This window comes from Rattus norvegicus, chromosome 2 (assembly GCF_036323735.1).
Source record: "Rattus norvegicus strain BN/NHsdMcwi chromosome 2, GRCr8, whole genome shotgun sequence".
Classification (NCBI taxonomy): Eukaryota; Metazoa; Chordata; class Mammalia; order Rodentia; family Muridae; genus Rattus; species Rattus norvegicus.
Genome location: NC_086020.1, coordinates 152690296 through 152714305, shown reverse-complemented (window position 1 = coordinate 152714305; position 24010 = coordinate 152690296). Strand labels below are relative to the sequence as shown.

Below are 24010 nucleotides of genomic sequence, written 5' to 3'. Positions count from 1 at the left end.
CCAGACAGGTGACGGCGTTTCTAGGTGCCGGTTGAATAAATGAACTCCATCAGTTATTCATAAAATTGAAGGAGAAACTGAGGGTGAGGGTGAGGGTGAGAACACAGGTTCCGCGCCCATGCCAGATCCAGAGGCCTCAGCTAAGGCTTCAGTCCTGCATCCCAGCTCCCTCTTCTACAATAAGAAAGAGAAATTGAGGTGCAAACTCAGAAAGTCATATCCCCAGGACACTCATACATACTTTATTAGCTAATTCTTTAAAGTGGGAGCTGCTAATTTACATGCAACCGATAATTTTCTCCACACAATTTTTCTATATAATTTTTCTCATTATTTATTTTTTGAGTATATGTGCTTTCCCTGCATGTATGTCTGTATACCGCATGGGTGCATGGTGTTCCTGGAGGCCAAGAGAGGGTTTTAGAAAAGAGTTGCGGGCTACCATGTGGGTACTGGAATCCAAACCTGAGTCCTCTGGGAAGAACAGCCAGTGATTTAGCTGCTGAGAAAGCTCTGTGGCCCCCATAGAGTTAGTCTGAGTCTTCTGCATTTCTAATGTTAGCATTCCTTGAGATCATTTTATGCATTCAATGCAACCACTTAACTCTGAGACGTCAAGTCCAAGGGGATAATAACGTATGGTAGCCCAATTCTCATCTATTTCCTGGTGGGAAAAATTCCATTAAATATATTACTATTACTATAAAAGTATAATGTTCACTGTAAATTTTTGAAAATCATAGAAAAGGCTTAAAAATTACTTTATTCTTACCAGTTTACCAAGGTTAGAAATTTTACTTATTTCTTTCTGAGCTTTTTATTTTTATTTTTGTTGTTTTAGTTTTTCTTTGGTAATTTCATACACAGATAAAATGTATTTCGAATATACATATTCCCCTCCCCCTCTCCAACTTCTCCCAAACCCTATCCCCTGTCTTCATCCCTTCCCATTCATCCAAACAAGGGATATTTAAAAAGTGTGTGCTACAGTGTTCACTGACTTGGGACATGCTTCTGGGTGATTCCGCCTGTGGTTCATGAAAAGGGTTTGAAAGAGTTTTGTTGAAGCCTTCTGGTGATCAGTAGAGGGGCAGGCAGCTGGATCCTGACCTCATGCCACATTTAGCTCATCCACAAAGCTCTGGGTATGTAATTGAATTGAGGGTGGGGGGCATGTCTGACACTAACTAAATATTTTGGTATTCATGGCGTATGTAGAAAGAGTGCCAACAGTAACCAACACATTCGTACTGCCTTTAATTGCCCCGAGCACATCTCTTTTCTTTTCCCCCTAATGCCCGAGGAAAATACTTGTGCACTGAATCAGTATCACTGATGAGAGTTCTTTCAAGTGAGGAGGGACAGAAGACAAGAGAAAGGAGGTTTCTAGGATGCTGATTTGCATGTCTGGCTCTCAGTCCACAGAGGAATTGAGCTGATGGAGGGTCGCTGGTAGCTATGGGGCCTGGTGGGCTATGCCTCAAAGAAAGGGCTGTGTTGGGGAGCTGTGTGCTTGGTAGGGACAGATGCAAACTTCAAGGGTCACTGGGGTCTTCCCTAACTGAAACTTTCCTGACACACTTCACTGGAACTCTCCTCCCCGTTTCCTAGCAGCAAGTTTAGAGAACAGATGAGAGAAAAAAGAAGTATGCAAAGCTGGCTGGCTGTTCCATAGAGACTATACTTTCTGTGCTGTTTCCCCTTTTACCCCAAAACAGACACTGTTTCCATTCAGTATGCACAACTCAGAGGAAAACACTCCAGCTTCCGGGTTCTTACGACCACCAGGCCATGCTTGTCTTCCCTTAGTTTGACTTCTTCCCTTGCAATAAACCTTCAGTATTTTCCCTCTCTTCCCTGGGTCTCAGTTCGTTGTATTTGGAAATCTTTGTCACATGCACTTTACCATCATTCTTCACTTGGTACCTGTACTCCTTTGAGAATGTCAATGAGACAACATATCCCAGTATTTGACTGCCCACAGACTTTTCCACAGCCAGGTCTCGGAGATCAGCTCACTGACTTTGTGGGAAACAGTATTCATCAAAGTTTGTAACAAACCCAGGTTCCCATCAGGCTAGACACAGCCACCGTACCAGTATGCCGACTGAAGAGTAAAGTAATAGTGAAAAGTGAAGACGGGAGATTGGAGCAAGAACCAATGAAGGGGCTCAGTGCCTCAGTCCACATTCAGGACACCGTATGAGCTTTAAATAGAGAGGACAGGGACAAGGGCTGTGCATAAATGAGCAGCCTTTGGCATTGTCTGATTGAGTTTCTGGTTCCCGGTGTGGTTGTAAGCAGCCCTCATTGCTCAAAGGGAGCAGCGATCCCGTCCCCATCAGATGGCACTGCCACTCCAGAACGCAGCCTTGATTGATACCATAGAGACTCGCCCTCATTTGGAAGGTGACCAATCTGATAGCTCATCCTTGTTTTGGAAATGCCACATGTGTTTGGGGGATGCAGGGAAATTTCAGTCTCTTCTGGTAAAGATGTCTACCCATCTGACCTATTAACAGTACCATCCAATGAAGCTGCAGGCTTGGATTCCACTGGGAGAGTCTCAGAAGAAGAAAAAAAGACACTGTAAAATGGTGCTATTGAGATACTAAAGATTATAGGTACACAGTGAAGGCAGAGATGTCAAACTTTTGTAAGGCTTTTAGTTACTCTGTGGGCTCCAGGGAGTCACTATCATTTGACAAAGCAGCTTATAAATGCCTATTATAATAACATTGGCAATGTGATTAGATGAGGACACTGGTGACTGACTCGTCAGGGTGAGTGTGTGTGTGTGTGTTTGCGCGCGCGCGCGCGCGTGTCAGGGTGTGTCAGGGTGTGTCAGGGTGTGTCAGGGTGTGTCAGGGTGTGTCAGGGTGAGCATGAGTGTGTCAGGGTGTGTCAGGGTGTGTCAGGGTGAGCATGAGTGTGTCAGGGTGTGTCAGGGTGTGTCAGGGTGTGTCAGGGTGTGTGTGTGTGCATAAGTGCAGGTGTCTGAGGAAGCCAGAGGCATCAGACACCCCTGGAGCCAGAGTTAGAGACAATTGGTACTGGGAACGGAACATGGACCCACTGAGAGGAGCGGCGCATTCCTTTATAACCTACTGAACCATCTCTCCAGGCCTCTGGATTCAGTTCCGATGGATCATCAAATCAAATCAAACCCAGCAGCCCTTGTTCCCCAAATAGATTAGAGAAGGCAGAGAATAAAAGAACCTGTGCCACTCCTGAGTGGAATACTTGTGCAGTTACTCATCCACAGATGTTACTGTTTGTGATGACACCTCAGACTCCAGCCAGAGGGATTTTATATCAGTGGAGATGATGAAGGGAGCAGCACACCCTGGGCCCTCTTTAAGGACACCCACAACCAGTCTCAGTTGTTAATCTTTGTGTTTATATTACATGATACTTAAATTGGGGGAATGTGGACTCTTCAAGTCAGAGGGGTATAAAATCAGGATGCACCTAATCCTGTAGAGACTCGACACCCCAGGGAAGGGGATGCTGAGTGACTGAAGTAGGGGTGCATGAGTGGGTGGGTGGGTGAGTGGGGGAGCACCCTCAAAGGCAAATGGGTGGGGGATGGGGTGAAGAACTCTGGGAGAGGGGACCAGGAAGAGGGCAGCATTTAGAATGTAAATAAATAAAATAATTTAATAAGAAAAATCATGGGCACTTGCTGTGAGACCCACAGGAAGAGCTTTAACCACCTCCCTCAGAATAAGGACCCTATGATTCAAGCAGACAAATAAAATCTTAAAACAGAAATAAAATTAGTTTACATTGCTCTCTTCATAAAAACTTAAAAATAGAACTACCATGTGACCCTGTGATATCACTCCTGGGTTTCTACTCGAAGGACTTGAGAGCAAACCTGAGATCGCTGCATATCCATGTTTATTGCTGCCCTATGCACAAGGAATCCTCAGAGGAAGTGGAACTAACCCAGACATCCATCAGCAGATGAGTGGATAATAAACATATGACACGTTTGTGTACATAACTAAATATTATTTAGTTATAAAAAATTAAATCATGAAATACACAGGAAAGGCAGGTAGAACTGGACAGAATTGTATTGTGAGGTAACTCAGAAAGTCAAAAATCACACATCCTATCTCATATGTGGGTTCTGTATCATGCTTACATGTGTGTGTGTATGAGTAAAGGTTGGTGTAGTCTAGGCTATGACACCAGAAAGGAGACCACTATGGAGGCCTGAGGGTAAGGAAAAAGAATAATAGGGTACAGAAGGGTACAGGGGACTTGGGGAACCAGCAGGGATAATAGGGGAAGAGAATCAACAAAACCAAATTTTATTTGAAAATTCTATAATGAAACCTAATACTCTGTATTCCAATTAAAATAAGATTTATTTTTAAAAAGAAAGACAATTAAGACTAGGAGGTTTTGCTCCCTTCTTTACTGTCCTTTTGTTCTTAGCATACAGCATAGACCCATGGTTACCAGAATTTGTCGGTTTCGGCTGCATTTTGGCGACTGTAACATCTGAAAGCTGGAAAGTCTCTTGCTTTGTAGGCAGGCTGACCTTGAACTCAGAGACTCACCTGCCGCTGCTCCTGAGTCCTAGGCCTAAGGCATGCACCATCACCAACTATTTTGGGGAGTTTCTTGCATCAAGGCTGGGACATAGCCTACACTGTCACCAGAGATAGTTTTCAGTGTTCTAATCTTCAAGATGCCAAAATTCCTTATATCAGTCACCTGGCCTAACTTCACTGGAAAGTCACCCAACATAGAGATGAAGGGGGTGAAGGAAGAAAAGAGAGAATGAAAGAGAGAAATGAAGGCCAGTAGGTCTGAGACAGTCGTTAAGGGCTGCATATCCGACGACCTTTTGTTTGAGACAGAAGTTCCAAATTTGGCGTCTGCAGAATCAGCAGCACAGGGTTAGAACCTTAGTTAGCAACCTTGGCTTGAACAAGATGCCTCCTAACTTTCTCATGACAGTCACACACCTCTTCAGCCAACACAGACATGGTAATTGTCTTAGGAAAGCCAGGTTCAATTAGGACTAAAGGGGCAAGCTCTAACCGGAGCCTCGGAGTTTGATATGCACTTTGTAGAGGTCCCCTGGCCAAGATGCCATTGGAAGCACCTGGGATTTGAAGTCTCAATTCAGAATGTCCAGCTGGAGACGGAGGAAACAAATAAGTCACATGCAGACTATCGTATGTTTGTCCTGTACACTCTTTGGAGAGCTGGGAGATGTCAGTAAGCTCATTTGAGTGGAATTTAATCATAAAGTTTCCGAAAATGTTCTCTTCCTCAAATCTGGTTGCAGTTATGTAGTGTGCACAATTGTAAAGTAATTGATAGCACGTGGCTCGGAGCCTGCAGGAGTCCCAGTGTGAGCCGGTGCCTGCAAGGGATCCCTACTTGCTGGCCTCATTTGCCTCTGCACAACATTTGATAAATCTGAGCCTCGTAGAGCCAAATGTTTATTTATAACATATGGCCTCCCACTGACTCAGTGTAACCACAGCATGACTCTGTATCATTGCCAGAAATCAACTGTATTAGCATTATGGGAGGGAGGGGAAGAGGCATGCATTTGATTTAAAGTCCATATAAATTCCAGAAATACTTTCATGTCTACAAACTCTGGGAGCTCCTATGAAAATATCCTAAGGTTCACCTCCGATTGTGTTTGGTGTTGACTTTTCTCTTGCGTCCTTTTGGTTGGAGAGCTAACTCGTATTTGGCAAACGCCGGGAGGTTATGGTGGGGAAATGTTGCATCCTTCCAAATGCTCTTCCCTGAAGGGTTTGATGGCTGGGTAAGGACTATGCCAGGGTCTGCACAGTGGTAAGTGTGACTGGGCTTGGAAGATGCATGTGTGCTTTCTCTAGTGCATATTAAAAACAAGACCAATGCAGTCATTGAATCACAAAGTCAATTAGAAATAAATTTCATACTTATAGCTTAATTAATCATGTTTGGGGAAGTTATTAACCAAATACCTAAAGTCAGTCTAAAAATGTAAATAATGTTGCCACAATAACCCTTTCCTGTAAGGATCAGTGGTTAAATCGCCTCATCAGAAAAGATCCTGCTTTGAGAGCTATTTGCCAAAGACTGTTCTCCATCTGCATAATCTGAAAACCAGGGAAGTCACAGCAGGATCCACTGTTCAAACACATCTCCTTCACAGTAGGATAGCCTTATTTCCAAATTTGGACATTATAAGAATAAGAAAATCATTATTTGAAAACATATGAGTACTCCTCAATATAAAATTACCATGTGGTTCAGAAATTCCACAACTGTGTATGTGTATATATACATCCAAATGTGTATGTGTGTATATATATACACACTCTATAATAACTTATAGAATGGTCTAGGTTAACACTTTTACACTAAGGGCAGCTGTAGGTGCCATGTGCTAGACTAAATTCTTTTCTGGAAAGTGTTATTCAAGGAAAATAGCTATTTTGTTAAATATAATATGTTATATTATATATAAGTACATATATGTATATTTATATATTACATATAATTCTATATTATATAATCATATATTGTATTTAATAAAATGTCTATCTTCCTGGAATGTATTTATATCCAAAGAACTGTTTTATTTGAAAACAAACATTCAAATAAAAGTGCTTATCAATGCTCACAGAAGTACTGCTGCTCATCACCACCAACGGGTAGAAACTACCAGATTCCCATCGATAGTTAAATGGAGTAAATCCACACAATGGGATGTTGTTTAGCATTAAAAAGAAAATATTGATCTGTACTTCCATATAGACGACTTTGAACATATGTTAAATACAGAAGTAATACACCAAAGGACAGTATATGATTCCATTTATATGAAGTGTCTAGAATAGGCAAATCTATAGAGAAAAAAATTTAGATTTGTGGTTGCAAAGAACTATTGGGCAAATTGAGAATGAGTAATAGTTAATTAATGGATATAAGGTTTCCATTTGAAATAATGAGAAACTTCTGGTACTAGACATCAAACACAGTCACACATAATAAGACATAAATAATCCTACTCAATTTTATCCTTTTACATAGTTAAAATAGAAACTTTATGCTATTGTATTTTAGCATAATAAAAATAGCTAAATGTATGAGCATTCTGCAACAAACTATATTTAGTAGGAAACAGATACTGTACAAAATACTCTAGAATAATTTATGGAGTGGACTTGTTAATCCTTCTACATTAAGAGTGGCAGTAAATGTCCTATGCTAAGTACAATGCCTTTCTTAAAGGTGTTATCCAAAGTTAGATGGAAACCAAACAATGAGTTTCATTACAAAAAAATTATTCAAAATAGGTCCAAACCTTATTGTGAAACCTTGAAACTGTAATTCTGGAGGCAAGATATACATGCATGGTGGCTGAACGCATCGTTTAAAGTTTAAGAGACTTGGCTGCTCTTCTAGAGAACCCAAATTTCATTCTCACAACCAATACTATAGCTCACAACCACTTGTAACTCCAGTTCCAAAGGAATCCAACATCCTTTTTGACATCTGTAGGTATCAGGCATACGCACAGTACATGTACATAAATGCAGGCAAAATACCCATAGATATAAAAATTTTTAAATTAACCTAAAAACCTTTTAAAGATGCATAGGCATAGATTAAAGCTTGATGGAAAGATCAAAGTCATCCAGGAAATAATAGCAGCCACTGACAAATAGCATTGCATGAATTACAAAGCTTCTGTACATGCAAAGGAAACAGCAGAGTTAAGACACAGCTTACAGAAAGGGAGAGAATCTTTGCTGGCTATACACCTATCACGAGATTCATTGTGGTTTCCCACAGGTTTGGACACGAACTTTGAATTCTTGTTTCAGGCTTAGTAGCACTGTTTCAGAGGCTTTGGAACCCTCAGGAGATGGGGCTTAGTGGACAGAACTGAGTTGCTAAGGGAAGAATTATTATCTATTTTCTCCTAGCTTTAACAAAAGTGACTTAAGGAAGGAGGAGTGGACTTGGGGTCACACTTTGCCAGTACTGTCCCTCATGGAATGGAGGACAGCAGCAAGAACTAAAGCAACTGGTCACATTGCATTCACAATCATGAAGCAGGAGATGAACGTTAGTGCTCACCTCACTTCCTCATTTTTACTCAGTCTAGGACCCAGCCTGTGGAAGGTGCTGTACACATTTAAGATAGGTCCCTCCTCAGTTAACAGAATCCAGATATGACAGATATAGTCCTCGCAGATGTGACAGAGGTTTATTGTCACCGTGATCAAATCCCCTTGAGTTGACAATCAAACCCCACTTACACTTATACTCACTCTCTGCTTGACTTGATACCAATAGTGTAAGCCCTGTGCTTCTTCTGTGAACTGAATGGCTCAGCTACAGTTTCTCCACTGTGAGGAACTGGATGCCTCTGACCCTGTGGTGGAAATAAGTCTTTCTTCCCTTAAGTTCTTTCTGTCAAGTATCATGAATACAGCAACAGAAAAGTAACAAATATTGAAAACTGATCCCAAAGTACTTTGAAATGGGTTTGAAGGAGGAAACTGGAAAAGATTGGAGACACAGGCTAGATAAGTTCTAGAATGTCTTTCCGCAGAAATTACCGGGTGATTCTTGTACAAGTTTAGAAGAACAGACTGTGAAAAGAAATGTGGACAGGAAATATTCTCTTCATGATTCTTCAGACTGGAGCAAGACTCTATTGGGAAATGGACCAACCTGTTAATCTTGAGAAACACTAAAGTAGTAGACTAATTAACTTGGTAGAGGAAAGACATAGCACTCAAGTTGGTGCATGGTTGCTGCGGGTTCCTGTTAGGTTAATTTACAGTGAAAATCATAAGTAAAAACGTATTTTAAAATGCACTTGTCCAGAAAAGGAAATGAGCCTACAGCCACAGGCAGAGAGGTTGTAAGTCAAAAAAAATCAATGGGACTGAACCAAAGTCAAACAAATCGCAACTGTGCAGTTGGAAATGTATCTTCTGGAAAGTTTTAGGAATTGGTAAGATGCCTGACCCACTACAGGCACCAGAGTATAAAACTGAAAATGTACTGGAAAGTCTTTCTTTAACACAGTCTGCCCCAGGATGCACTATTCTCCTAGGGTCGTCTAGGTAAGTGTTTTTCCATGTTCTGACCCCAGCACCTGGGCACTCAGAAGCCACCAGAGCCCAGAGCCAAGGGTGTCAACATCCCACTTGAGCTGGTAGCTCAATCCCAATAATGCATGGGGATGCATTTTCCCCATGGTGCAACCTTTATAAACATGAAGAATGTAGACATGACAGGGTCATGGAGGCATCCACCAAAGTTTTAAAGAAAAACCTTAGAGGCCAGATAATACACAGTAAGGTTGGATTTCCTGCAAGACCTATGTAAGAATGATGAGGGTAAAGCCTAAATCGAAGTCCCAGGGGACAAGAGGTTCCAGGGGCATGGGATGTGTACCAGAGAGATCTGCAGGCTAAGTAGAATCAGCGCACTCAGAACGTAAAAAAGGCCATGTGGGCCGTAAACATCAGATTACACATTACAGGGGCAGTGAAGCCACGTGGGCTCGGATGATGCATCCTGTTCGTTGGGCGCCAGAGAAGGAGCCACAGAATTGAACGTCTGTCCTGCTAGAGTTCAGTCTCGCTTGCCTTCATCTTTCCTTGCTATATTCCTATTCTTTCTTTTAAGATGGGACATTCTCTCTGTGCCATTATCTTAGAAGTACTTCACTTAGAAAGAAATTGAAGTAGATCTCAGAAGATGGAAAGATCTCCCATGCTCATGGATTGGGAGGATTAATATAGTAAAAAAAAATGGGCATTTTACCAAAAGCAATCTACAGATTCAATGCAATCCCCATCAAAATTCCTACTCAATTCTTTATAGAGATAGAAAGAGCAATTTGCAAATTCATTTGGAATAACAAAAAAAAAAAACCAGGATAGCTAAAACTATACTCAACAATAAAAGAACTTCTGGGGGGAATCACCATCCCTCAAGCGGTATTACAGAGCAATAGTCATAAGATCTTGACAGTATTGGTACAGAAACAGGTGGATGGATCAGTGGAACAGAATTGAAGACCCAGGAATCAATCCACACACCTATGGTCACTTGATCTTTGACAAAGAAGCTAAAACCAGCATTTTTCAAAAAAGTGCTGGTTTGATTGGAGGTCAGCATGTAGAAGAATGCAAATCGATCCATTCTTATCACCCTGTACAAAGCTTAATCCAAGTGGATCAAGGACCTCCACATCAAACCAGATACACTCAAACTAATAGAAAAAAATGGGGAAGAGTCTTGAACACATGGAATTTCCTGAACAAAACACCAATGTCTTATGCTCTAAGATCAAGAATCAACAAATGGGACTTCATAAAACTGCAAAGCTTCTGTAAGGCAAAGGAAACCGTTATTAGGACAAAATAGCAACCAACAGATTGGGAAAAGATCTTTACCAATCCTACATCTGATAGAGGCCTTATATCCAAAATATACAAAGAACTCAAGAAGTTAGACTCTAGAGAGACAAATTACCCTATTAAAAATGGGGTACAGAGCTTAACAAAGAATTCTCAGCTGAGGAATATCTAATGGCTGAAAATCACCTAAAGAAATGTTAAACATCCTTAGTCATAAGGGAAATGCAAATCAAAACAAAACAACCCTGAGATTCCACCTCACACAGTCAGAATTGCTAAGATAAAAAACTCAGGTAATAGCAGATGCTGGCAAGGATGTAGAGAAAGAGGAACACTCCTCCATTGTTGGTGGGATTGCAGACTGGTACAATCACTCTGGAAATTAGTCTGGAGGTTCCTCAGAAAATTGGACATTCCACTACCTGAGGATCCAGCTATACCTCTCCTGGGCATATACCGAAAAGATGCTCTAACATACAACAAGGATACATGCTCCACTATGTTCATAGCAGCCTTATTTATAATAGCCAGAAGCTGGAAAGAACCCAGATGCCCTTCAACAGAGGAATGGATTCAAAAAAATTGGTACATCTATACAATGGAATACTACTCAGCTATCAAAAACAATGACTTCAGGGGTTGGGGATTTAGCTCAGTGGTAGAGCACTTGCCTAGCAAGCACAAGGCCTGGGTTCGGTCCCCAGCTCTGAAAAAAAAAAAAAACAATGACTTCATGAAATTCATAGGCAAGTGGATGGAACTGGAAAATATCATCCTGAGTGAGGTAACTCAATCACAGAAAAACACACATGATATGCACTCATTAATAAGTGGATATTAGCCCAAAAGCCCGAATTACCCAAGATGCAATCCACAAATCACAGGAAGCTCAACAAGAAGGAAGACCAAATTGCAGATGCTCCCACCCCTTCTTAAAAGGGGAAACAAAAATATCCATAGGAAGGGATATGGAGGCAAAGTTTAGAGCAGAGACTGAAGGAACAGCTGTTCAGAGCCTGCCCCACATGTGGCCCATATATATACAGCCATCAAAACTAGATAAGATGGATGAAGCTAAGAAGTGCATGCCGACAGGAACTGGAGATAGATCTCTCCTGAGAGACAAATCCAGAGCATGTCCAATCCAGAGGTCAACGCTAGCTGCAAACCACCAAATTGAGAATAGGACCCCCTTGGGGGGAATTAGAGGAAGTATTGAAAGAGTTGAAGGAGCTGGCAACCCCATAAAAACAACAATGCCAACCAACTAGAGCTTCCAGGGACTAAACCACTATACGTGGACTGACCCAGGGCTCCAACTGCATATGTAGCAGAGGATAGCCTTGTTGGGGCACCAGGGAAAGGGAAAGCCCTTGATCTTGCCAAGATTGGACCCCCCCCAGTGCATAGGAATATGGAGGCAATAAGGGGGATGTATAGGGGGAATACCCGTATGGGGGAGGGGGAGGGAAGGGAATGGGAGCTTATGGACAGGAAACCGGGAAGGGGAATAACCTTTGAAATGTAAGTAAAGAAATATCTAATAAAAAATTTTAAAAAAAAAAGTAACATCTGTATCCGTTTTTTTTTTTTCATTGCTGTGACAATGCCAATAGAATAAGAGAGGAAAGGTTTGTTCTGGGTCATGATTCCTGAGGTTTAGTCCATGGTTTATTCCTGAGGTAATATAGAGTGTCACAGTGGGGGAGTGTGTAGAAGATGAAGATGCTCTCTCCTCATGGCGCTGGGAGAGGGAGGGGGCTGAGTCATGATATACACTTCCAGGGTGTGCCCTTAGTGTGGGCTACTACTTCCGACTAGACTCAACCTCCTAGCTCCCACCACCTCCCCATAGCACCATCAGATTATGAGCCTGTGAATGGATTGATCCACTGACGGAGCTAGAACTCTCACGCCGTCACCCTCCTCCTCAAAGTCCACCAGTTAGCAACCAAGCCTTTAGATGACATTTAAGATTCAAACAATAACACCATTTGTCTTACAGAGTTGGAAAAACTAATTGGAATCCAGCGTGTAATGCATGTGAAAGATGATCCACAGTAACTGCTACTGTCCAGAACTTCACACAGTGCCTAGCACACACAGTCCCAACCTATACTTACAGCATCCGTCATTCCGTTCTCCCTGACTGAATTTATGGCTCTCCACAGCTTCAGTCCCTCATCACCCTCCATTACGTTCTTGTCCTTAAGAAATGACCTTGGAAACCATTGGTTGTTGGTTTTCAAACTGACATTGCCTCTCTAGCCATACCAGGTCAGGGCACAGGAGTCCAAACTTCCGACAGGTATTTACTGAAAGTTATCTTTATGGTTCACACACAGCCAAAGGAAGCGTGTCAACAGTTCACAGCACACTACCCACTGCCAGTAGACTCTGCATTTCCTCTATTCATTCATTAGTTTGTCCTCTGAGTCACCACTTTGATGTCTCCAGTCAGATGGACATAGTAGCATGTAGACCTTTGTATCACCTGGATGCCTTTTATTTCTCTAGGAGTTGCTTGATCTTTTCATTACTGCATGTTGCTTAAAACAAGATAAAAGTTGACATAATGCAACCTGTCTAAACAATATTCATTTAAACATATTTACATTTTCATATCTTTAAAATGCGTGCCTTCCATGAAATGGATCCTCTCCCAAATGCAGCGTTGTTTCGAGTCATTAGCTCATTTCCTGAGAAACTCAAAAGTGGGTCCTGAAGGAACTGATATGTGTTTTTGCATAACCATTATTTTATGTATTGGATCATAAAGTATAACTAATGTTCAATGCTGTGTTATTTCTAGATAATACGAGAAGCTGTGTGGCAAAGCTGTTCTTTACGTGTTCGTTAAAGGGTCATTACTGCCTATACAGCAAGTCCAGTTTCACCCTTGTCAGCCAAGCCCCCCAGCCATGGATTCAGATCATGTTTCTCTTCCAACAGGTGTGTATACTTCATGTTCATTGAGCTCCTGAATGAGCAGCTATAGTGTGAGATTATAGTCACTTTTATTGAATTATTAATCCTTAGCTAAAAGTGCTTTTACGGAGAGTGGGAAGAAAGAGGGGCTGTGCACAACAGTAAAGCATTGGCCTATATCTTGGGAGCCCTAAGTTCAATCCCCAGCACTTAAGTAAAAACACAAAATGAGAGGGGGGAATGGAAGGAAGGGAGGGAGAAAGGGAAAGAAAAGAGAAGAGGAAAGGAGAAGAGAGAAGAGAAGAGAGGAGAGGAGGAGAGGGGAGGAGAGGAGAGGAGAGGAGAGGGGAGGGGAGGGGAGGGGAGGGGAAGGGAAGGGAAGCGGAGAAGAGAAGAGAAGAGAAGAGAAGAGAAGAGAAGAGAAGAGAAGAGAAGAGAAGAGAAGAGAAGAGAAGAGAAGAGAAGAAACTACTTTGTGTTGAGCCGCAGTAAAAGCAGCTTATTTGGAGGATGCCTACCATCTGTAGAGTTCACCTTTATCTATCTTATTCTAAAATCCAATAAATTTCAGCATATCATTTTTGACATTGCTAAGATTCTGAAATCCACTTTTGTCTAGTGAATATATGTACACAGGAAAAAATCACACAAAGGAAAACTTTCAACTTAATGATGAAGAATTTTATTCCAAAGTGTCAACATGAAAAGAGGCTCTTATTTAGAAATGCTTATTAAAAGCATTAAATTTGCCCTTAAAATGCAAATGTAGATTATGAAATGTCAGTATTAGAAGAGATCTTAAACTCCATTTTCATTAACTAAGGAAACTGCAGGACAGAACTCATTATCAGATCTTCAATACAGTAGTCTTTTTGCTGTCGCCTGTGTTTTGAAAACAAACTGGGAAATATTTGTAGGTAGGAGAAGGATGGACAGAAGTAGAAATGGATGTGAGTGTTACAATAGGCTTAAAAATAGGCCTAGTAATAGAACCACAAAATTACTTAGGTTAGTAAAATAGTTTCTGTAATAACACCTACAAAATTCACCAGGGATGGTGGGATGACTCTGGTGACCTGAGTTTCATTGGATCCCCATGAAAAGAGAGGACTCCTGCAAGCTGTCTTCTGACATGCACATCTGTATAACATAGCATGCACATGCCCATAACCACACATACACACATACACATAAAATTATAACATTTTTAAATTTGATAAAATATTTAATATCGCAAGTGGACAGTGCCTTTAGTAGACACCATAGGTTATCGAACAAACAGCTCAGTGTCCAATACAGTTTTCCTCTCTTCAAATTGTTGACCAGTGAGCTCTTGAAGACCTCTAATCACTATGAGCTATTGTCATTGCTTATGTTTACCCTCTAGAAATCTACTGCTAGGCTCTGTGGCTGAAGACACCATATACCCGAATCAAAGAATATAGAAGAATCAAGCTGGTACCAACTTGGAAACTTCATCCCTACTGGCTAGTTTTTACAGTACGGAAAGACAGTATGCAAGTAACCAGGAAAGAAAAGTAATTATCCACCTTATCCAGCTGTAATTCTGCAAGCTTCAGTAATTCAGTTGGCACACATATAGAAATGCCAAACACCTTCTGTTTGGAGCTGAGGACCCCTCCATAAGATGAACTCATGCCTGCATCTTTAACAGGGAAAGGAACCTATGCTTAGCTAGACCACGGGCTCTCAAGGAGGAAATACTAGTTTTCTGCTAAATGGATGTTGCAGTAAACTGATTATAAATGACTTACTGTTATACAGATAGAATAGTGCATCCCCCAACCCTTAGTAAAGAAACTTCTTTTTCCAATATGTGGCAACTAACAATTAACCATTGATCAATGCACAAAGCATAAAAGCCCAGAGTGCTCGGCCCTAAATAGGAAATTTATCTCATACTCCCTCCCAAGACAACAATCATCATGGAAGAGAGGGTGGAATAATTTTATGCGCCAGAGGTAGTGAGTGACCATGGCAAAACAGTGTTTTCCAGACATAGCAGCTGCACATGAGTTCATGGTGGTTGCAACAGCTTGCACAAGATCAAACCAGACAAAACCAGAGCACAGAGGATGGAGGGTAGTCATGAAGCCCCAGCTGTGGTTGAAAGGCCACTAGAAACCGACTCGAGAGAGCTAGTTGACTTTTCTACGACGCAGCTCCTGAGAGGCTACCCCTGCTCCAACAGATGGTCAAATACCCGTGCATATACGAGTAGCCCTTAGCAAAGTCACTAGGTGTGAGGAGCGGCAAAAGGACACGTGAAACTGGGACGGAATAGTAGTAGGAGAATAAAAGAGGAGGCCCAGAGGAGGAGTAGAGGGGTGTCCTTGATCAGAACACTTCATATGCTTATATGAAATTCTCAAACAAAATTTCTAAGCAAAGAAAAATCCAAATTAAATAGAATTTAAAAGTTACAAGGGCTGAGGACTCTACTGTTTCTTTATGAAGTCAGGCTTATTGAGTGAAACAACCAAATACAGTGCTGACTGCTTCATAATCATAAAGTATAGCTACAGTAATTGAGAAAGGGTGTAGAATCTGCCGGTTCTTACTGCAGTATGTTTTCTTAAGAGCACTTAATAACATTTTGCAAAGAACGGCTCAGACTTCAGCGTGAGCCAAATTGCACATAAACATATAAAATAACACACTGCATATAAAATAACGTTCATTTTTTCTTAGAATAATAATAATGATTTTCCACTCAGTTTTTTCAAATAGCTTTCATCAGTGATTTTGTATTTGCTCCATCTTTGGTTTTGTTCTCACCTTTCTGAAAGCACACCAAGAGAACTCATTTTTTTTTTCACCCTTCCAATCTGTTTTCTCAACAGTGTGATTGTTTCTCCTCCTTTTTAAGGAAAATAAGCAGGAAGCGTCCCTTTGTAAAGTTTTCTTCAAGTTTATCTTATTGTAGTGCTTTCCCTCTTTGTCCACACCTATATTACACAATCTGGGTAAATCCTGACTTGGGGACAAAGCCACATCAAACTTTCATTTATTTGGTAATTACAAATCCATCACTGGTCTTGTGTGCTTGGCCGACGCTCACTGCCATGTCAACTTCCCACACGGAGTCCTCAGACTCAGAGAACTGCTCCTTTTTGGATTAGTGATTTATTAAATCAAGACCTGCTCTTCTTGAAACAAAACATCATGTACTGCATGACTCTGATAATAATTAGAAAATTCAAGAGTATGTGTGCAAATTAAAGGACAGTGGTCACTGTGTCATAAACTTTTAAAACCTGTCAGTCACTAACTTGAGGTTCATGAGTCTCTACTTTTCCCAATAAGCATAAGCATCCACTCACTCATTTTAATGACCATCATGAAATTCTCCTAGAAAAATATTTAGTGTTTTGCACTCACTAAGTAGACTATGCATACAGACGAGAAAGTCTCAGTCATTGTCATGAACATATTTATAAGTCAATCTCACTATGGTCTCCTACCTTGACATGCCCATTAAAAAGATGATTCTCATTGGCTGTGATGAATTTTATCTAAATATAATCTCTCAATGACAAGGCAAAGAAGTTAAAGCTTTAAGAATAGTTGTCTATTTGACATTTTAGTATGAAGTGTTTTATTTGTCCCATTCTCACTCAGAATGTTCCCATTATATAATTAGATAATGAACTCTTTGCTCGATTTCTATTTTTCATAATCCATTTTAATATAGACTCTTTTTGAACCCTAGTTTTCATTGTACACCTTCATTCTCAGATCCTTGATGAAGTCAACATGAATATTTATATTTACCCCTTTCCAACTAAGTAATATTATTGGGAAATCATTAAATTAACATTATATTACAAGATTATGCATTTATATAGTCAAAAATATAAACTCTTGTTAATTTAAAATTTATCTTAGAAACTCAGAAGTGTGAGCTAAATCATATATTTTCTCTTCAGTATAGATTTCTGTTGTACACTTAAAGTTACGTCATGTTTACATTCAAAACAGACCAGTGTAGTACCTTGGAGTTTATTAGATTGTATCACTGGTCTAAGATGTAATAAGATGTCTCCATCTGTATGCCCATTCAGAGCCTGTTTCCTGAGCCCCTGTCCATTCAGAGTGGCTCGGTGCAGTTCCTCAAGGCCCTATGGGAGAAGACACAGGGCACAGGAACCCACAGCTTTGAGGTCGCCATGACAGAGTCCACATTTCCACAGCAGAAGGTAGGTGTTTTTCTTCTCACACATGTTATTCTAAACCAAGAATCAATATTGCATTTTATCTTTTTCTTTTTTTTTTATTAACTTGAGTATTTCTTATATACATTTCGAGTGTTATCCCCTTTCCCGGTTTCCGGGCAAACATCCCCCTCCCCCCTCCCCTTCCTTATGGGTGTTCCCCTCCCAACCCTCCCCCCATTGCCGCCCTCCCCCCATAGACTAGTTCACTGGGGGTTCAGTCTTAGCAGGACCCAGGGCTTCCCCTTCCACTGGTGCTCTTACTAGGATATTCATTGCTACCTATGGGGTCAGACTCCAGGGTCAGTCCATGTATAGTCTTTAGGTAGTGGCTTAGTCCCTGGAAGCTCTGCTTGCTTGGCATTGTTGTACTTTTGGGGTCTCGAGCCCCTTCAAGCTCTTCCAGTTCTTTCTCTGATTCCTTCAATAGGGGACCTATTCTCAGTTCAGTGGTTTGCTGCTGGCATTCGCCTCTGTATTTGCTGTATTCTGGCTGTGTCTCTCAGGAGAGATCTACATCCGGCTCCTGTCGGTCTGCACTTCTTTGCTTCATCCATCTTGTCTAATTGGGTGGCTGTATATGTATGGGCCACATGTGGGGCAGGCTCTAAATGGGTGTTCCTTAAGTCTCTGTTTTAATCTTTGCCTCTCCCTTCCCTGCCAAGGGTATTCTTTTTCCTCATTTAAAGAAGGAGTGAAGCATTCACATTTTGATCATCTGTCTTGAGTTTCGTTTGTTCTAGGGATCTAGGGTAATTCAAGCATTTGGGCTAATAGCCACTTATCAATGAGTGCAAACCATGTATGTCTTTCTGTGATTGGGTTAGCTCACTCAGGATGATATTTTCCAGTTCCAACCATTTGCCTACGAATTTCATAAAGTCGTTGTTTTTGATAGCTGAGTAATATTCCATTGTGTAGATGTACCACATTTTCTGTATCCATTCCTCTGTTGAAGGGCATCTGGGTTCTTTCCATTTTCTGGCTATTATAAATAAGGCTGCGATGAACATAGTGGAGCACGTGCCTCTTTTATATGTTGAGGCATCTTTTGGGTATATGCCCAAGAGAGTTATAGCTGGATCCTCAGGCAGTTCAATGTCCAATTTTCTGAGGAACCTCCAGACTGATTTCCAGAATGGTTTTACCAGTCTGCAATCCCACCAACAATGGAGGAGTGTTCCTCTTTCTCCACATCCTCGCCAGCATCTGCTGTCACCTGAGTTTTTGATCTTAGCCAATCGCACTGGTGTGAGGTGAAATCTCAGGGTTGTTTGGATTTGCATTTCCCTTATGACTAAAGATGTTGAACATTTCTTTAGGTGTTTCTCAGCCATTCGGCATTCCTCAGCTGTGAATTCTTTGTTTAGCTCTGAACCCCATTTTTTAATAGGGTTATTTGTTTCCCTGCGGTCTAACTTCTTGAGTTCTTTGTATATTTTGGATATAAGGCCTCTATCTGTTGTAGGATTGGTAAAGATCTTTTCCCAATCTGTTGGTTGCCGTTTTGTCCTAACCACAGTGTCCTTTGCCTTACAGAAGCTTTGCAGTTTTATGAGATCCCATTTGTCGATTCTTGATCTTAGAGCATAAGCCATTGGTGTTTTGTTCAGGAAATTTTTTCCAGTGCCCATGTGTTCCAGATGTTTCCCTAGTTTTTCTTCTATTAGTTTGAGTGTGTCTGGTTTGATGTGGAGGTCCTTGATCCACTTGGACTTAAGCTTTGTACAGGGTGATAAGCATGGATCAATCTGCATTCTTCTACATGTTGACCTCCAGTTGAACCAGCACCATTTGCTGAAAATGCTATCTTTTTACCATTGGATGGTTTTGGCTCCTTTGTCAAAAATCAAGTGACCATAGGTGTGTGGGTTCATTTCTGGGTCTTCAATTCTATTCCATTGGTCTATCTGTCTGTCTCTGTACCAATACCATGCAGTTTTTATCACTATTGCTCTGTAATACTGCTTGAGTTCAGGGATAGTGATTCCCCCTGAAGTCCTTTTATTGTTGAGGATAGCTTTAGCTATCCTGGGTTTTTTGTTATTCCAGATGAATTTGCAAATTGTTCTGTCTAACTCTTTGAAGAATTGGATTGGTATATTGATGGGGATTGCATTGAATCTGTAGATTGCTTTTGGTAAAATGGCCATTTTTACTATATTAATCCTGCCAATCCATGAGCATGGGAGATCTTTCCATCTTCTGAGGTCTTCTTCAATTTCTTTCCTCAGTGTCTTGAAGTTCTTATTGTACAGATCTTTTACTTGCTTGGTTAAAGTCACACCGAGGTACTTTATATTATTTGGGTCTATTGTGAAGGGTGTCGTTTCCCTAATTTCTTTCTCGGCTTGTTTCTCTTTTGTATAGAGGAAGGCAACTGATTTATTTGAGTTAATTTTATACCCAGCCACTTTGCTGAAGTTGTTTATCAGCTTTAGTAGTTCTCTGGTGGAACTTTTGGGATCACTTAAATATACTATCATGTCATCTGCAAATAGTGATATTTTGACCTCTTCTTTTCCGATCTGTATCCCTTTGATCTCCTTTTGTTGTCTGATTGCTCTGGCTACAACTTCAAGAACTATACTGAATAAGTAGGGAGAGAGTGGGCAGCCTTGTCTAATCCCGGATTTTAGTGGGATAGCTTCAAGTTTCTCTCCATTTAGTTTAATGTTAGCAACTGGTTTGCTGTATATGGCTTTTACTATGTTTAGGTATGGGCCTTGAATTCCTATTCTTTCCAGGACTTTTATCATGAAGGGGTGTTGAATTTTGTCAAATGCTTTCTCAGCATCTAATGAAATGATCATGTGGTTCTGTTCTTTCAGTTTGTTTATATAATGGATCACGTTGATGGTTTTCCGTGTATTAAACCTTCCCTGCATGCCTGGGATGAAGCCTACTTGATCATGGTGGATGATTGTTTTGATGTGCTCTTGAATTCGGTTTGCCAGAATTTTATTGAGTATTTTTGCGTCGATATTCATAAGGGAAATTGGTCTGAAGTTCTCTTTCTTTGTTGTGTCTTTGTGTGGTTTAGGTATAAGAGTAATTGTGGCTTCGTAGAAGGAATTCGGTAGGGCTCCATCTGTTTCAATTTTGTGGAATAGTTTGGATAATATTGGTATGAGGGCTTCTATGAAGGTTTGATAGAATTCTGCACTAAACCCGTCTGGACCTGGGCTCTTTTTGGTTGGGAGACCTTTAATGACTGCTTCTATTTCCTTAGGAGTTATGGGGTTGTTTAACTGGTTTATCTGTTCCTGATTTAACTTCGATACCTGGTATCTGTCTAGGAAATTGTCCATTTCCTGAAGATTTTCAAATTTTGTTGAATATAGGTTTTTATAGTAAGATCTGATGATTTTTTGAATTTCCTCTGAATCTGTAGTTATGTCTCCCTTTTCATTTCTGATTTTGTTAATTTGGACGCACTCTCTGTGTCCTCTCGTTAGTCTGGCTAAGGGTTTATCTATCTTGTTGATTTTCTCAAAGAACCAACTTTTGGTTCTGTTGATTCTTTCTATGGTCCTTTTTGTTTCTACTTGGTTGATTTCAGCTCTGAGTTTGATTATTTCCTGCCTTCTACTCCTCCTGGGTGTATTTGCTTCTTTTTGTTCTAGAGCTTTTAGATGTGCTGTCAAGCTGCTGACATATGCTCTTTCCTGTTTCTTTCTGCAGGCACTCAGCGCTATGAGTTTTCCTCTTAGCACAGCTTTCATTGTGTCCCATAAGTTTGGGTATGTTGTATCTTCATTTTCATTAAATTCTAAAAAGTTTTTAATTTCTTTCTTTATTTCTTCCTTGACCAGGTTATCATTGAGTAGAGCATTGTTCAATTTCCACGTATATGTGGACATTCTTCCCTTATTGTTATTGAAGACCAGTTTTAGGCCGTGGTGGTCCGATAGCACGCATGGGATTATTTCTATCTTTCTGTACCTGTTGAGGCCCATTTTTTGACCAATTATATGGTCAATTTTGGAGAAAGTACCATGAGGAGCTGAGAAGAAGGTATATCCTTTTGCTTTAGGATAGAATGTTCTATAAATATCTGTTAAGTCCATTTGGCTCATGACTTCTCTTAATCTGTCGACATCACTGTTTAATTTCTGTTTCCATGATCTGTCCATTGATGAGAGTGGGGTGTTGAAATCTCCCACTATTATTGTGTGAGGTGCAATGTGTGTTTTGAGCTTTAGTAAGGTTTCTTTTACGTATGTAGGTGCCCTTGTATTTGGGGCATAGATATTTAGGATTGAGAGTTCATCTTGGTGGATTTTTCCTTTGATGAATATGAAGTGTCCTTCCTTATCTTTTTTGATGACTTTTAGTTGGAAATTGATTTTATTTGATATTAGAATGGCTACTCCAGCTTGCTTCTTCTGACCATTTGCTTGGAAAGTTGTTTTCCAGCCTTTCACTCTGAGGTAGTGTCTGTCTTTGTCTCTGAGGTGTGTTTCCTGTAGGCAGCAGAATGCAGGGTCCTCATTGCGTATCCAGTTTGTTAATCTATGTCTTTTTATTGGGGAGTTGAGGCCATTGATATTGAGAGATATTAAGGAATAGTGATTATTGTTTCCCTTTATATTCATATTTGGATGTGAGGTTATGTTTGTGTGCTTTCATTCTCTTTGTTTTGTTGCCAAGACGATTAGTTTCTTGCTTCTTCTAGGGTTTAGCTTGCCTCCTTATGTTGGGCTTTACCATTTATTATCCTTTGTAGTGCTGGATTTGTAGAAAGATATTGTGTAAATTTGGTTTTGTCATGGAATATCTTGGTTTCTCCATCAATGTTAATTGAGAGTTTTGCTGGATACAGTAACCTGGGCTGGCATTTGTGTTCTCTTAGGGTCTGTATGACATCAGTCCAGGATCTTCTGGCCTTCATAGTTTCTGGCGAGAAGTCTGGTGTGATTCTGATAGGTCTGCCTTTATATGTTACTTGACCTTTTTCCCTTACTGCTTTTAATATTCTTTCTTTATTTTGTGCGTTTGGTGTTTTGACAATTATGTGACAGGAGGTGTTTCTTTTCTGGTCCAATCTATTTGGAGTTCTGTAGGCTTCTTGTATGTCTATGGGTATCTCTTTTTTTAGGTTAGGGAAGTTTTCTTTTATGATTTTGTTGAAGATATTTACTGGTCCTTTGAGCTGGGAGTCTTCACTCTCTTCTATACCTATTATCCTTAGGTTTGATCTTCTCATTGAGTCCTGGATTTCCTGTATGTTTTGGACCAGTAGCTTTTTCCGCTTTACATTATCTTTGACAGTTGAGTCAATGATTTCTATGGAATCTTCTGCTCCTGAGATTCTCTCTTCCATCTCTTGTATTCTGTTGGTGAAGCTTGTATCTACAGCTCCTTGTCTCTTCTTTTGGTTTTCTATATCCAGGGTTGTTTCCATGTGTTCTTTCTTGATTGCTTCTATTTCCATTTTTAATTCCTTCAACTGTTTGATTGTGTTTTCCTGGAATTCTTTCAGGGATTTTTGCGATTCCTCTCTGTAGGCTTCTACTTGTTTATTAATGTTTTCCTGTGTTTCCCTAAGTGTGTTCATGTCTTTCTTGAAGTCCTCCAGCATCATGATCAAATATGATTTTGAAACTAGATCTTGCTTTTCTGGTGTGTTTGAATATTCCATGTTTGTTTTGGTGGGAGAATTGGGCTCCGATGATGGCATGTAGTCTTGGTTTCTGTTGCTTGGGTTCCTGCACTTGCCTCTCGCCATCAGATTATCTCTAGTGTTACTTTGTTCTGCTATTTCTGACAGTGGCTAGACTGTCCTATAAGCCTGTGTGTCAGGAGTGCTGTAGACCTGTTTTCCTCTCTTTCAGTCAGTTATGGGGACAGAGTGTTCTGCTTTCGGGCGTGTAGTTTTTCCTCTCTACAGGTCTTCAGCTGTTCCTGTGGGCCTGTGTCTTGAGTTCACCAGGCAGCTTTTTTGCAGCAGAAAATTTGGTCTTACCTGTGGTCCCGAGGCTCAGGTTCGCTCGTGGGGTGCTGCCCAGGGGCTCTCTGCAGCGGCAGCAACCAGGAAGACCTGTGCCGCCCCTTCCGGGAGCTTCAGTGCACCAGGGTTCCAGATGGTCTTTGGCTTTTTCCTGTGGCGTCCGAGATGTGTGTGCAGGGAGCAGTCTCTTCTGGTTTCCCAGGCTTGTCTGCCTCTCTGAAGGTTTAGCTCTCCCTCCCACGGGATTTGGGTGCAGAGAACTGTTTATCAGGTCTGTTTCTTTCCGGTTCCGGTGGTGTCTCAGGCAGGTGTCCTGCTGCTCCTGGGCCCTCCTCCACGGGAGCCCAGAGGCCTTATACAGTTTCCTCTTGGGCCAGGGATGTGGGCAGGGGTGAGCAGTGTTGTTGGTCTCTTCCGCTCTGCAGCCTCAGGAGTGCCCACCTGACCAGGCGGTTGGGTCTCTCTCTCACCGGGTC

General features: G+C 41.0%; 1 protein-coding gene across 7 annotated transcripts in view; it reads left to right on the top strand.

Moving 5' to 3' along the window:
- Positions 1–24010, top strand: part of Veph1 (ventricular zone expressed PH domain-containing 1) — a 254919-nt gene that overhangs the window by 133261 nt on the left and 97648 nt on the right. For all 7 annotated transcript variants that reach the window (XM_008761051.4, XM_039102624.2, XM_039102623.2 and 4 more), the window contains 2 exons: positions 13231–13370; positions 17432–17566. In XM_008761051.4, the coding sequence (XP_008759273.1) occupies positions 13231–13370; positions 17432–17566 (275 nt within the window). The remainder of the gene's footprint in view (positions 1–13230; positions 13371–17431; positions 17567–24010) is intronic.